The 15,246-nt window shown below is 43.0% G+C and overlaps 1 protein-coding gene across 5 annotated transcripts in view; it reads right to left on the bottom strand.

Moving 5' to 3' along the window:
• BLNK (B cell linker) overlaps window positions 1-15,246 on the bottom strand; it is a 192,444-nt gene that overhangs the window by 34,535 nt on the left and 142,663 nt on the right. For all 5 annotated transcript variants that reach the window (XM_075842395.1, XM_075842396.1, XM_075842397.1 and 2 more), the window contains one exon: window positions 8,279-8,344. In XM_075842395.1, the coding sequence (XP_075698510.1) occupies window positions 8,279-8,344 (66 nt within the window). The remainder of the gene's footprint in view (window positions 1-8,278; window positions 8,345-15,246) is intronic.

Below are 15,246 nucleotides of genomic sequence, written 5' to 3'. Positions count from 1 at the left end.
TATTGCATAAACATACACAAAAAAAAAAAGGGGGGAGATACACAATATATAATATATCGCAACTGATACAGAAATGTACTAGGCAGTATGTCAAACAGTCAGGACGGTGTTGATAAGAGCATGTAAAAAGAGGAAACAAAATTGAGAAGTGGAAAGAGGGAATGGAAAGAGGGGAACAAAAAGACAGGGAAAGGTAAAGGTGTGGTCGGCCAGAGATCTAGAGAAAAATCATTAGCAAATTGTCAAAAGGCGGTGATCATGGCACCAGGTAGGTGAGAGTAGGCGTAATTGATCCAGGGCAGCCAAAGCAACTCGAATCTGGCAATCCTATCCAATAAAATACTTGTGAGTTTTTCGTTTATAAATATTTGGTCCATTCTGGTTTTGACACCTGCAAAAATTACTGACTGCTTTTTCCAGGGGTGGGCAATAGTCATTTTGGCAGCCAATAGGATGTAAGAAAACAATTGAAATTGTGCATGCGTTAGATCAGAGGGTTTAAGGTGGAGGAGAGCTAACTTAGGATCTTTATGCAAAATTATACCAAACAGACTCTGAGCGAGACCAAAGACTCTGCTCCAGAATCTAACGAGTTTAGGGCAGGACCACCATATGTGGAACATGTCACCAGGCGCGGGGCATCCCCTAAAGCAGGAAGCAGGGTAAGAGGGAAATGCATGCGCAATTCGGCTGGGGACCAGGTACCACCGCATCATAACTTTATATGCGGATTCTAAGATATTCGTATTGATAGAGCAATGTGAAACTGTGCTCCAGATACTACGCCACTCAGCCAGTTCCAGCGTCATCCCCAAGTCCCGGTGCCATCGGTCCACATATGTATGAGGGGTAGGGGATGGATTGTTGAGGAGCCATTTGTATAAGAGGGATATCATCCCTCTCGAGGTTGGGCAGATACTACAGATTCTCTCGAACTGTGAGCAAGAGTCAGATGTTTCCCTGTTGTTAAGAAGAGAAGTAATCCAGTTTTTAAGTTGTAGATATCTGAATATCTCGCCACTGGGGATCTGCTTAGAGGTCTGGAGTTCACAGAACGAGAGAATCCGAGAGTGAGTGGGCGTGAGGAGTTGGTGAACTCTAAGTATGTCATTCGACCACCACCATTTAAAGGCATAATAGTTGTCTGCGCCAGGAGAGAACAAAGGGTTGTGCCATATAGAAATAAGGGGAAGATGTGGAGAAATCAATCTACTGGAATATTTGATAGAGTCCCAGACCGTTAAAATGTGTGTAAGAGAAGGGGAGAGATGTGTAGGACGTAAGGATGGTGGCATCCAGGGCAGAGATTGTATCGGGGTGGGCGACACCTCCGGAATATCCAGGTACACCCATAGAGGCATATTTACCGAAACGTGTAATTTAGGCAAGGATGCTATCATGGCTGCTTGATAATATTTAGAGATATTAGGAACACCCAATCCCCCGTCTGTCTTCAGCGAGCAGAGAGTGGACCTGGATATTCTAGGACGTGTGCCACGCCAGATAAACGAGGATATACGGTTCTGAAGGAGACGTAACATGTGTGGTGGGACTTTTATCGGCAGGGTTTGAAATAGGTAAAGAAGCCTGGGGAGGATGGTCATTTTAACCGCAGAAATCCGTCCAACCCAAGAGAGGTAAGTGTGTTGCCATGATGTCATAGAAGAGGTGAGGGAGCGGATCAGGGAGGGATAATTGGCAGAATATAGCTGAGCATATGAGGGAGTCAGGTGAATACCCAGATAATTTAATGAGTGTCTGGCCCACTGAAAAGGAAAATGGTTACGTATGGAGTGTAGGACTTGTTGGGAGAGATTAATATTTAAGGCGATTGATTTTGTAGGGTTAATTGTTAGCCCAGAAATTGAGGCAAAGTCGGATAAAGTTTTCATTAGGTTGGGAAGGGAAACAGTAGGTTGGGAGAGCATTAGTAGCATGTCGTCAGCAAAAAGGGACATTTTATGTTGCATGCCCGCCACTTCCAACCCTTTGATGTTCTGATTTTGGCGTATCATCATAGCCAAGGGCTCAAGAGCCAAAATAAATAGAATGGGAGATAGCGGACATCCTTGTCTAGTGCCCCGTTCAATAGGAAAGGGAGCAGACTGATAGCCAGCATAGCAAACTTTGGCTGTAGGGTTGGAATAGAGGGCATGCACCCAGGACATAAAGTGACGCTGGAAGCCCCACTTCCCCAAGGCAAAATCCATGTATGACCAGGATATCGTGTCGAAGGCTTTTTGAATATCGAGCGAGAGAAGCATTGAGGCCACATTTCTCCTACGAGCTACATGAATCAGAGATATAACTCTCTTGGTGCAATCACTTGTCTGTCTGCCTGGGACAAAGCCAGCCTGGTCCCCATGGATAATAACGTCAAGGAAGCAGTTTATCCTAGTCGCCATAATCTTGGCCAGGATTTTAATATCTGTGTTCAAGAGTGATATTGGTCTGTAGTTGGTAATTTGGAGAGAGTCTTTTTGTGGTTTGGGGATCATAGCGATATGAGCATGAAGGGTTGATGGGAGAGGGGTTGTACCAGCTCTGAGGGCATTAAAGAGTTGAGTTAAATACGGGACCAGTAGTGGGGAGAGTTTTTTATAATATAAAGGGGAAAAACCGTCAGGACCAGGTGATTTGGAGGGTTTCAACTCCTTGATGGCTGCCTGAACCTCTGCTTCGGATATCTCAGCCTCCAAGGCCACAAGGTTGGAAGGAGTGATATCCGGAAAAGTCAGGTCTGCAAATAAGCCTTCAGCCCTCAAGGAGTCAAATAATGGGGGGGAGGAATATAAGTTGGAGAGAAAATTTTGAAATAGGGAAGTGATTTTATTGGGGTCCGCTGTAACATTACCTGTGGAAGTTCGTAACCTAACAGGTTCCCTTGTCGACACAGGGACCCTCAATTGACGAGCCAGGAGTTTACCCGGTTTATTACTTTGCGAGTAATATCGCTGTTTGGACCATCTAAGTTTGCGTTCTACCTGCTCCGTCAATAGAAGGTCTAGTTCCAGCCTAGTAGCATCTACCGAGGTTTTATTAGCGGTCGAGGGGTTCTGTTTCCAAGTATGTTCCTTTTGTTCTAACAAGCGGTATAACTCTGCGATTTTTCGTTCTCTATTTTTCTTTTTAAATGAGCCTAGTCGAATGAGAGCTCCCCGCAATGTGGCTTTATGCGCCTCCCATAATATAATCGGGGAGGACGTGGAACCCACATTCAGGTCAAAATAGTCCTTTACCGCCGCTTCCACTTGCGCGAAAGTATCTTTAGAGGACAAAAGGGAGTCATTCAGACGCCAGTTAAAGGAGAGCCCCCGTGGGACCAGGGAAGAAAAAGAAACTTCCACTGGGTTGTGATCAGACCAAGGTGTGCTCAATATCTTAGCTGAGGAGCATAGTGGTAGAGATCTTTGAGATGTAAATATGTGGTCAATACGGCTAAACGAGGAATGAGGGCAGGAATAGAAAGTAAAGTCTTTTGTGGTGGGGTGGAGTTCACGCCAGAGATCTTGAAGGTCATGTAGTTGCAACATATCCCTGAACTCAATGGAAGGTGTGTGGGATGTGGATGGATTGGGGGTCGGGGATTTATCCACTGAGGGATTGATTACCAGATTCGAGTCACCCATAACCACCAGAAGACCCCGACGGTTAGCGTCAACCAGCTTAAATAGGTGGGAAAAAAACCCTGTTTGAAAGTCATTAGGACCATAATAACCTACTAGGGTCACTTCTACATCAAATAGTGTGCCGACTAAAATCACATAGCGTCCAGTGGGATCAATAATTTCTGTGTTGCAAATAAAAGGGAGATTCTTTCTAAAGGCAATAACTACTCCTCGCCGTTTTTCGTGAGCGTATGCGCCATAAAAAACGGGGAAGTGTGCACTTAGATATTGTGGTTTAGACGTGGCAGAAAATCTAGTTTCCTGGAGGCAAACTATATCGGCATGGCTAGCTTTGTAGAAATGAAAAGCCTTCGAGCGTTTATGTGGGGAGTTGAAACCCTGGACATTGTGGGAGATTATTTTCAAAGCAGGAGGGGCCATGAGAATGGTTTAATGATCCGACGAAGACCTCTGACCGACAGGGGGAGAAGGAAAGAGGGGAAGGTAAGAAAGGGGAGGGAGAGATAGACTAAATAAAAAGTAATATAAAAAAAACTATGCACATAGACATCGAGAAATGGAAAATGCCCAAAACACGGCATAGAGAAGTGGATAGCAGTACGGGTAATACTACTTGTAGAACCAGGGGGTCACCGGCACCTGGGCACAAAGGTGTGGTAACAACATTTTGTTGGGGTGAACTCAAAAATGTAGCAGAGGTAAAGTAAGGGGAATAAAACTTAATTATATTGACAGCCAATGTAAAGCAAAGTTAACCGAACCCACACAAAATGGAACTGCGGCAGGCTTGGTGTGCTCCACTACTTGTATACAGAAACAGAGACAGTGTTGTGGAGCGGCATATTAAAGTACAGTGTATGAAACAACATCTCGAGCCGGGAAACAGCATGCCCGACACCCGCCGCCCCCAATGGGAGGCAGGGGGCACCCGGCAGGCCGATCCACGGCCCGAGAGAAGTAGGCCGCAACTCCCGGCTGCAATACAGAATAAGAGGCAGTTGAAATGTATGTCCAGCAGGCCATGCATGCAGTGCCGCCATGTGGTGAGGCAAAACATGCATAGCAGGCCAGACCAAAAATCCATAAATGTGTAAGTGGAAAATGAGTGCGGGTAATGCCAGAAGTACTTTGTATGTAGTGAACATCTTAGAAATCAACAAGACAAAACGTCAAATGAGTTAAACTGCCCGTTGCAGAAATCAGTCCCCATCGTAGACAGACCACCGCAAGTGAGGCAGAGTAACAATCCAAGGTTATTGGAAACAAAAAGGTGGACAGTCAGACCACAAGCAAAAAGCACTCATCCATCAGGCTGGGTCGTCACGAACATTGGGTATGGCACCAAATCTCCCAGGTGGTCTGCGTGGGGGAACTTTCTCCCAGATGGGGCGAAGAGGAGGTCTGTCGCGGCGCGCCTGAGACGTTTGACTCGGTCTGTCAGCCTCCACAGGTAAGAGTTGCAGGGTGACCAAAAGTTGCTTGAGGTCGTCGGCTGAGCTGGCAGAGTAGAACTTATTATCCACAGAAAATTGGAGTTTGAAAGGGTATCCCCAGCGGTATCTAATCTGACGATGTTGTAAGACGGCCAGCAGGGGTTTCATATTCCGCCGCTTTTGGATGGTGATCGGGGAAAGATCGGCGAAGATTTGATATTCGTGACCCTGGAACAGCAGGGATGAAGCAGCTCTGGCTTTTTGAGACAGGGTTTCTTTAGTAGCATAATAGGTAAGTTTCACCACTATATCCCGTGGCCTACCATCTTGACGTTTGGGACCGAGCGATCTGTGGACCCGATCCATCTCCAATCTGTCTATAGGGAGGCCTGGCGCCAATTCCTGGAACAGGGCAGTAACCGAGGAATTAAGATCTTCGTAGGTTTCAGGTAAACCTCTAATTCGAAGGTTTCCCCGCCGCGCACGGTTTTCAAAATCCTCTAGTCGGAGCATAGTGGAATCCAAATCTGCCCTCAGGGAATCGAATTCAGCATCGTGCGCATTTAAGACTTCTATGGTGTCATCCATTTTAGTCTCCAGGACATTTGTCCGGGCTCCCAGCTCCCGTATCTCCCGAGTAAGATCCCTGGACAGCTTAGAAGCTGTAAGTTGTAGTTCCTGCTGTAGAATCTGCTTAAATTTTTGAAGCAGGGAGGCATCTCTAGTAGTAAATTGTGGATCGGGTTGCTGGGACCCGTCCTCCTGCGAGTCTGCTACGAGCTCGGGTGAGGCCTGTATGTCGTCCTCTGAGCCTGCCGACATGGCGGGAGAAGTTGCGCTCTCAGGCGTGGGGGCAGGGACGGAGGACTCCGGCGGTTTTAAGTCCTTTCGCCCCACTAAATTCTTCCGGACCATGAACAAACTGAGCTGGGGGTCGACTGGGGGAGAAAGTGGGGTGTGATAGCGAGATAGTTCACCTCAAATGTTAGCGTCTGATAGCTGTTGTGCCCAGGAGTCGCGGAGCTACCTCAGCATGCGGCCATCTTGGTTAGCAGCTCGCGAGCGCCCCCATCTCCTGCTTCTTCAGTGACTGGACAGAGCTTGGTCTGTGATTTGCATTCTGGGAAGTGAAAGGCTGTAAACACCATTGTGGCTTTTTTATTTTATTTAATAAAACGTATGTGTTTTAGCACAAAAAAAACTTTTGTAACATACTTTTATTAAAAATGTTGCTCCGTTTCACCCAGAACATCTTGAAGTAAACCATGATGTGGTGTTCAAAGGTAACATTATGCTTAATTAAACCAATATTCACATATTTTTTTAAATAATTGTTACTATGAATAGAAAGTACAATTTATTCAGTATTTTTTACTTTTAATGTAAACAATGCTTCTCAGAAGTTAAAAAATAGCATTGAGAAAGAAATACATGAAATAATAATTGATACATCAAAGCAAAATAAAAACCATTTAACTTTTTTATTTTTAGGCGAAAACATTTTGCATGTAAGGTAAATTTATCACTTGTAATTAAAATATATTACACACACACACACACACACACACACACACACACACACACACACACACACACACACTAGTAGAAATAGATTTTTCCTTTTTGTATTGGCATGTTCTTCTTACTGGTCTTTATTACTTAGAACTAAAATTACCACAAACTTCCCAAAAACATTGTTTATTAGAATACACATTGAGCCCAGGCAGTTCAGTACAGCAGTGGACGTCATATATGACATTTGTTTTTATTTTTTTTGTAAGACATAAATTGAAAACCGTGTCAGAAAATGGGGAAAAATAAATAAAAGACAGGGTTTGTTTGTAATCTCTACCATACAGACACACAGGTTTGCATAGGAGCTGTAGACACAAAACATTAGGATGTTTTGAACCAAGACTAAAGTTGCTTTAATTTTTTACTTTAGATACACTGCAGAAAAAGAAAAAAAATTGGACATAACCTGCATGTAAATATTATACGGCCGTTTTCCTTACTGTACTTCATATTACACTTATTAGGTGGTAGGGGCCCATTCCTGACTTTGCTATAGGGCCAAATGAATTGAAAACACTTATGTAAAACACTAGCTTAGAGGGTATTATGAAAACCGCTTTGTGTCTCAGATCTTGATGTGGCCATATACTTAAGATAGTCGTTGGCCGAGGGCAATGCGTCCCGACTGAGCTTGTACGTTTTTTTTTCAATGGGGAAAGTGGAATGAGCCTCAGACAGGAACAAGGGATCGAGCATGTTGAAATTCAACACGTCGAATCCTTTTTTACCCTCGACAACTGCCATCAGGAGAGGTTCAAGACACCCCCATAACCATTAGTTGGCCGATCCTGATAAAATCTTTGGATTATCTAATGTGGATGGCCACCTTTAACCCTAGTGAGAGTGCTTTTCCCTGTTCATTTGTTTCTCACTACTACCCTTTGGTCGATCATTACAGACTATGACAACACAATCAATGATTGTATAGTGAAGTTATAACATTGATGTCTCTGCATTTGTAAATTCTATATATGTGTATAGTATTTTTCAAAATGTGATAATTCCACTTTAAAGAAAAAAAATAAATCAAGACATGAAATCGGTTTCTGGTGAGAAAGCCAAGCAGACCAAACAGGAAATGTGGTCAGGATGATCTTGCTGCTATGCTTATTACTCACTGTACGACAATTCTACAGCTCATGAAAACAGGGATTATTCAGCGGGACATATAGAAGCTAATCTGCAGATATGTACATTATGTCTTTCCTATACACCCAGAATAAAACATGGTGTACATTGCCTGCTTTTGTTATCTAAGCCACAGTGTAATAAACAAGCTATTCATTCACGACCTAAATTTATTCTTAAAACTAAAAAGTAGTTGTTCCATGAACATAATCTATGATCCTATGGAGCTCCTGCTCTGTAGGGCTCAGTGCAGCTATGTATTACATGTTCACCCATTTAGTTGGCAGCATGTATTACCACATTTCTCCTGTAGAGGCCACTACAGGAGAGATGTGTGGCTGCTCACTAGTGGTTCATAATTTTTCCAACATTTGATCATCATTGGTGACCCTATAATAATAGAATAGTGCTGATCCAATACTGAATGAACATTGGGTTATCTGCTCTATTATAACTGCATTGAAAGAAAAAAAACAAAAAAAAAACAAAAAACAGTTGTTTGTTTGGACTTACTTTTTGATTCTTTGCAATAGTCCAGTTTCACTTTTCTTTAGATCACTGACCATTTTCTGAAGATGCCTGTTACAGTGAGAAAAAAAAAAAGGAGGAAAGAATGGTCACTTTATATATTCGACATGCATAGGACTGCAGGTAAACCTACTACATTATCTTAACTATGAAGGTTATGATACCCAAAACGACATAAACCAGTTCCGCTACATCTCTAATCTTTTACCTAATTGTTTCTTTTCCAAGTTCTCTGCCGGAAAAAACACACTTGGGAGTTCACACAGAGTTTTCTTGACGAGTTTATTGATGCAGAAACCATGCCGCAAAACGGCCAAAAATGCCTCCCATTGAATGGGAGACGGAGGAGTTTTTTTTCCCCTCGAGCGGAAAAACCGGCTCGCGGGAAAAAGAAGGGACATGCTGTATCTTCGGGTGTTTACGCCTCTGACCTCCCACTGACAAAACGCAGAGATAATCGGCGTGCAGGCAGAGGAAAATCTGCCTCAAAATGCTGAACGGAATTTTGAGGCAGATTTTCCTCCTGCAAAAAACTGTGTGAACCCAGCCTTAGGCTATGTTCACACGGGGTATTTTGCCGAGTTTTTTGACGCGGAAACCGCGTCGCAAAACTCGGCAGAAACGGCCTGAGAACGCCTCTCATTGATTTCAATGGGAGGCGTCGGCGTCTTTTTTCCCGCGAGCAGTAAAACTGCCTCGCAGGAAAAAGAAGCGACATGCCCTATCTTCGGGCGCTTCCGCCTCCGACCTCCCATTGACTTCAATGGGAGGCAGGAGAAAGCGTATATCTCGCTGTTTTATGCCCGCGGCGCTCAATGGCCGCGGGCGAAAAACGGCGCGATAATTGCCGCGAAAATCGGCGTGCAGGGAGAGGAATATCTGCCTCAAAGTTCCAAACGGAATTTTGAGGCAGATATTCCTCCCCCAAAATACTCCGTGTGAACATAGCCTCACGGTCATAGATACAACTCTACTCAACTTCATTAAATATCAACTGTGATCTACATTTTATAAAATGAAAGATCTGTGGAGCTTGTACCCAGCTTACAGACATTGAGAAGTAGGCTGCCTTCTTGACAAGCATCTGGCAGTACACAGGAAATATATTTGAGGAAATGAAAGCAAACCATTCAGTAAATTAATAGTAAGAGACGTATCGTTATAAGACCTGTACTGAAACATCCACGTTGGAAAGTGCAATAAAAACAATTTGAAAATAGAGATTTTCAGCTTTACTCTTTACTTAGTGACATTTGTAATGTGATTTAAAGGAACGGTATTTAGAAATCACTACTTTAGTTTTAAGGACATTTTTTTGCTACATTCTCCGTCACATGACTCCCCAGAGACTCTGCAATAAAGGCTACTGTCTTCTACCTCCTATAGCTTCCTTTAACTGCCATATTAGCTTTATGTATATATTAGAAGTGTGAGGGAATGGGATTATGTCTCATTTCCTTTCATGCCACACTGTACTCATTCATAGGTTATCTGATCCCAAGATTCTCCTCCAGTTTACAATCTATAACACTTGGTAGTCTGGCCAATTAGGAGTTCTGTTCAGTATAAAATAATCCGGCAATGTATGAAATTAAGGCACGGTACCGAAAAGCTACTGTATGTATTCTGCAAAACACCTAAAACTTCTAGACAATGTTTAAGATAAATTCGCCTGCACACATTTCTTAGATATTCTATAGATTACCGAGTTTGTTTTAGGCAACGTGTGAACCCGCTAGACATTTTATAGAATAACTATAGTTGATAAAGTGTCTCCACTGTTGTCGATTACGAATCTGTTCATAAAGTGTCCTTCCTGTTGTCTATTGTATTATACTTTGCCAAAAAAATGGTACACGTGCTATAGAATAACTAGTAAGGGCCTGTTCACATCAGCGTTAGCTTTCCGTTCCGGGGTTCCGTCAGAGGTTTCAGTCAGGTGAACCCCGCAACGGAAAGTCAAACTGAAACCACAGCTTCCGTTTCGGTCACCATTGATATCAATGGAGACGGAAACCATTAGCAATGTTTCCGTGAGTCACCATTCCGGCAGTTTTCCGTTTTTCCGACGGAATCAATAGCGCAGTCGACTGCACCATTGATTTAGTGATTAAAACGGAAACCTGCCGGAATGGTGACGAACGGAAACCATTAGCAATGTTTCCGTCACCTTTGATATCAATGGTGATGGAAACGGAAGCTGTGGTTTCAGTTTGACTTTCCGTTACGGGGTTCACCCGACGGAAACCTCTGACAGAACCCCGAAACGGAAAGCCAATGCTGATGTGAACAGGCCCTTACTAGGGTATTCCCAGAATCAAAAATCATCACCTATTCACAAGATTTCTGATCATTGGTGTCTCCACTACTGGGACCATCACAGATTGTAAACGAAGGTCCTGAACACTCTGTTCCACTCTTTGCTGCACTCCCTGCAGTGAGGAGGAGCTTGAATGGAGCGACTGTCGAGAATGTGCCGCCCAGCTCCATTTAATGGTCTTAGAGATTGATGGAAACAGCCAAGCGCTGTTCTGGGCTTTTTCTGTCATTCCCATAGACTTTGCATATAAAGTCGTTCCCATACACAAACCCGATGTTCTACTGCTGAGGATTCGCACACTGTGGATTCTTTGTTCATTGCAGCAATCTGCTGCTAAACGCTTTACAATCGAGTTGCGCCGACCATCCCGCACAACCCTAGTAGGTGAGTATCACCACCATCCTTTTTCGCGCTATAGAGGTGGACGTTGTTTACCTTAGAGGGGTATTTTTTCGCTCTACCATAGACTTTGAATAAAATGGCAGCACGCATGCTTGATCACCACTCCACATTATGTCCTTCTCACTGAGGGGGTGCGGGACTCTATCACCTATCCTGTGAACAAGTGATCATTTTTGATTCTGGTACAACCCCTTTAATAAAGTGTCCCCTATTCTTGTCTAATAAAAGTGTCCCCCTGTGGTCTATTAGAAACCCGTTGAAGGGTACCTAAACTATTTACAAACTTCTGACATGTCATAGTGACATGTCAGAAGTTTTGATTGGTGGGGGTCCGAGCTCGGAGACCCCCACCAATCGCTAAAACGGAGCGGCAGAAGCGCTCAGCCACTCCGTGTCTATTCAACTTTTTCCATATGAGTCCGTACTCCGATACATCGGCTTTCCGGAAAAAGCTGAACAGAAAGGAAGCAGCTAAGTGCTTCTGCTGCTTCGTTTTAGTGATTGGTGGGGGTCCGAGCCCTGAAACCCCCACCAATCAAAACTTCTGACATGTCATAGTGACATGTCAGAAGTTTGTCAAACGCTTATTTACCCTTTAATAAAGCCTCAATAACCAGGCATTTCTATTAAAATACCTAGGTAAATTATGTATAAGGTCAGAATGAAAAACCCTTATTTCATAATATGCCCAAAAAATAACAGACATTCTACACAATACCTTAGTTTCACACTTTGCCGGTGACGGATGCATAGCCAACAAGAGTTCTGTACAAGGCAACTTTCGCCAATGTGGAGTACTGTACAACATGAGCTTAGTTAACAAACAGTGCTACACAATGTAAGCCATGCGAATATAAAATTCTGAAAAATGTTAGTCCGGCGAATGAGGAGTTCTGTACAACAAAAGCTTAGCCCGAAAACATTTCTGCACAATGTAAATATAGCCCGTGTGGAGTTCTGAATAATGCAAGTCTGGTCAATGAAGAGTATAGCCTTAGCTAACAATATGTTCTGCGCAATATAAACGTGGCCAACAAAAAGCTCTGCACAGTGGAAGCATAGCCAATGAAGAATTCTGTACAATTCAACTTTAGTATACTATTACACAAAGTACATTAAGTTGCTCCTGATCATAAGACAATTGACTTGGTAAACCCTTTTAATCTACAAGGAGTTCTGCACTATGTAAGGTTAAAGTTTAGACTCTGCTCACACGAATGTCATGGCTTCTGTATAATGGAGATGTTTTCCAATTGATCTAAATGGACACGGATAGTCTCTTATTGACTTGAAAAGGGTCTGACAGGGTTTAATTTTTTTCTGCAGACTGCATTATTCTGGTCCTAAAGAAAATCGGAAAGCTTGACAGAAACCCCAACCGAACGATCAGATGTTAGTGTGAATAAAGGCTAATACAAGTCTTTAGAAAAGACATTTATAAAAGGAGAATATAAAAGGATTGGTTCTAACAGATATTTGTCTCCGTATTTCCGTCTAGAAAAGATTCTCTAACCACTGAGGAATGTGTTAATTAAGAATTTCTTTATTATAATATTAATTTCTATTCAGCAATGTTTACAGGTCAAACATGAATATACAATAGGGAGATTTTGCAGACTGTTGCCACTACATACAAACCCAATGATCCATGCCCGGAGTCCTTGTTTACTGGTCACTCGCGTACAAAGCTCACTGTGGTCCGCTAAGGTGACTCATGGCAATGTTCTTGTTTGAAAACAAAATGCATTTTTTCCAGAAGACAAACAGGTATATTTTCAGAAGACACAGCTGCTTTTATCCAGCCTAAAACGCAATTATCACTGTAAAACGAGTCACGTTTCATCGGTTATTTCAAAATATTCCAGGGACAATAGAAAGACAAGTTCATGAGAAGGTTGTGGAGATTACATAAACTATGCAAACAATTCAAAACTGCATAGCCATTGGAGTTGTGCTAGATTTATTCACATCATATTACTTTGGGAGAGTAACAATCACGTATTTGCGGCCCCACAGATTTCAGCACTAATTACTATGATAATTTCATGCTCTGATAAAATTTAGTTTTTGTATACGTCAAAGGTTTACGTTGGGAATATTCCCTAAAGTATCTCTCAGACGTATGCCACTGTATAGCCATACAGGGGCATATGTGGGTCATTGACCACAATGTAAAGAACAAGGTATACTGTGCAGTATATATTTTTTTGTGGTGGCACATTAATAAATGTGGTTCCTGAATGAGGGACCTCCAACCGCTAATAACTCAGAATTCTCTTAATAGGTGATTTGAAAATGGGGTTTCTAAACCAGACCACCCCTTTAAAAAAGTTATTAGTTTAATTTAAAGATCAGTTCAAGTCCCAGGACTGCCCATAGGAAAAGTACGAAAATGTAAAAAAAAAAAAAATTGCATATTTGGTATCGCCGCATTCGTACTGACCTGTAGAATACAGTTAACATGCAATTTTTAGCGCACGGTAAACAGCAGAAAAAAACATCAAAGAATTGCTTTCCTTCAGATCTCCTTCCAAAAAAAATAAAAAAAAAGCATAATAAAAGCTAAATCAATACATTATATGCACCCCGAGATGGTGCCATTGAAAAATACAATATCATACGTCTACAGCGATGGAAAAAAATAAAATAAAAAATAAAAAAAAAAGTTATGGCTCTTTAAATGTGAGAATGAAAAAAATTTTTTGGGGTTAAGGCCTAAACTGGCCAAAATCATGCCTGCAAGCAGTGCCCACAGGCAAGCCATTGGGCACTGCAAAACGAGCCGTGCTTCGCCTGTGTGCGACTGCCGCTACGTGGAACCGCACCATGAGGGGTTAACTGGGTTGCAGTAAGCTTGGGACATATTTTACTAGTTCTCTAGGTATACATGTATATGTGAATATACTTGTCCTTGCATACTGACCAACATACCGTCCCTTACATAATTTATAATCCTGTAGAGATTTGTTTTAATAAGCAACGGACTTCCAGGAAAGAACATAATACTTTTGAAAAGTAACATATATTAGGTATCTTCTTGGCTAAACCAGTTGTGTGTACCCAGGGCTGGCCTTAGGGGTGTGCGACCATTGCACAGGGTGCATCACTCCAGCAGGTGGAAGGGGGGGGGGGGCGCTCCGCTGGCTCCCTTCCCCTGCTTGTGTTTCAGAAGCGCCCATGCCTGGCTACACATCAGCTGCTTTTCTGCCCGGGTGCTTCTTCTCTTAGTAGTGGCTGGGGGCCCAGTCTACAAGAAGGTGGTGGGGGATCATGACTGTCTACGGGGAGGCTGTATGGCACAATCTACAAGGGGGCACTATCTACAAGGGGGGCATTATACTATGTGGAGGCCACTAAGCAGACATTATACTGTGTGGGGCACTACAGGGAGCAATATACTGTGTATGGCACTTAGGGGGCATAATACTGTGTGGGCACAATTAGAGGACAAAATATTGTGTCCTTGAAGGGTTTATAATATATTATAATTAAACTGTATGGGGGCACTAAAGGGGCATTATATGGTGTGTGGGGCACTAAAAGCGCATTATACTGTGTGGGGACACTATATAGGGCATTATACTGTGGGGGGGGCATTATACTTTTTTATGGGGCATTTTTCTTTGATGGGGTTGGGCGCCGAAAGATAATTTCGCACGGGACACCATCTATCCTAAGGCCGGCCCCGTGTCTACCTCACTTTACATAATATAACAGGACTCTGCTTCCTTCTGACTATTCAGACTGTGTCATTGTCAACATTTCATTATAATATAGGATCAGTAAGGGTATGTTCACACGGCGGGGGTCCGTAACGGCTGAAATTACGGGGATGTTTCAGCCTGAAAACATCCCCGTAATTTCAGCCGTACCGGCATGTGCAGGCGCTTGAACGCCGCGTCCATTACGGCCGTAATTAGCGCTGCTATTCATTGGAGTCAATGAATAACGGCTCCAATTACGGCCAAAGAAGTGACAGGTCACTTCTTTGACGCGGGCGTCTATTTACGCGCCGTCATTTGACAGCGGCGCGTAAATATACGCCTCGTGTGAACAGACAAACGTCTGCCCATTGCTTTCAATGGGCAGATGTTTGTCAGCGCTATTGAGGCGCTATTTTCAGACGTAATTCGGGGCAAAAACGCCCGAATTACGTCCGTAAATAGGCCGTGTGAACATACCCTAAGGGTGATTTTTTGTTAAAAGTTTAAGAGGAAGCAAAAACAACATT

This window comes from Rhinoderma darwinii, chromosome 11, assembly GCF_050947455.1.
Source record: "Rhinoderma darwinii isolate aRhiDar2 chromosome 11, aRhiDar2.hap1, whole genome shotgun sequence".
In the NCBI taxonomy this organism is placed as follows: Eukaryota; Metazoa; Chordata; class Amphibia; order Anura; family Rhinodermatidae; genus Rhinoderma; species Rhinoderma darwinii.
This window is presented reverse-complemented; position numbering and strand designations above follow the sequence as displayed.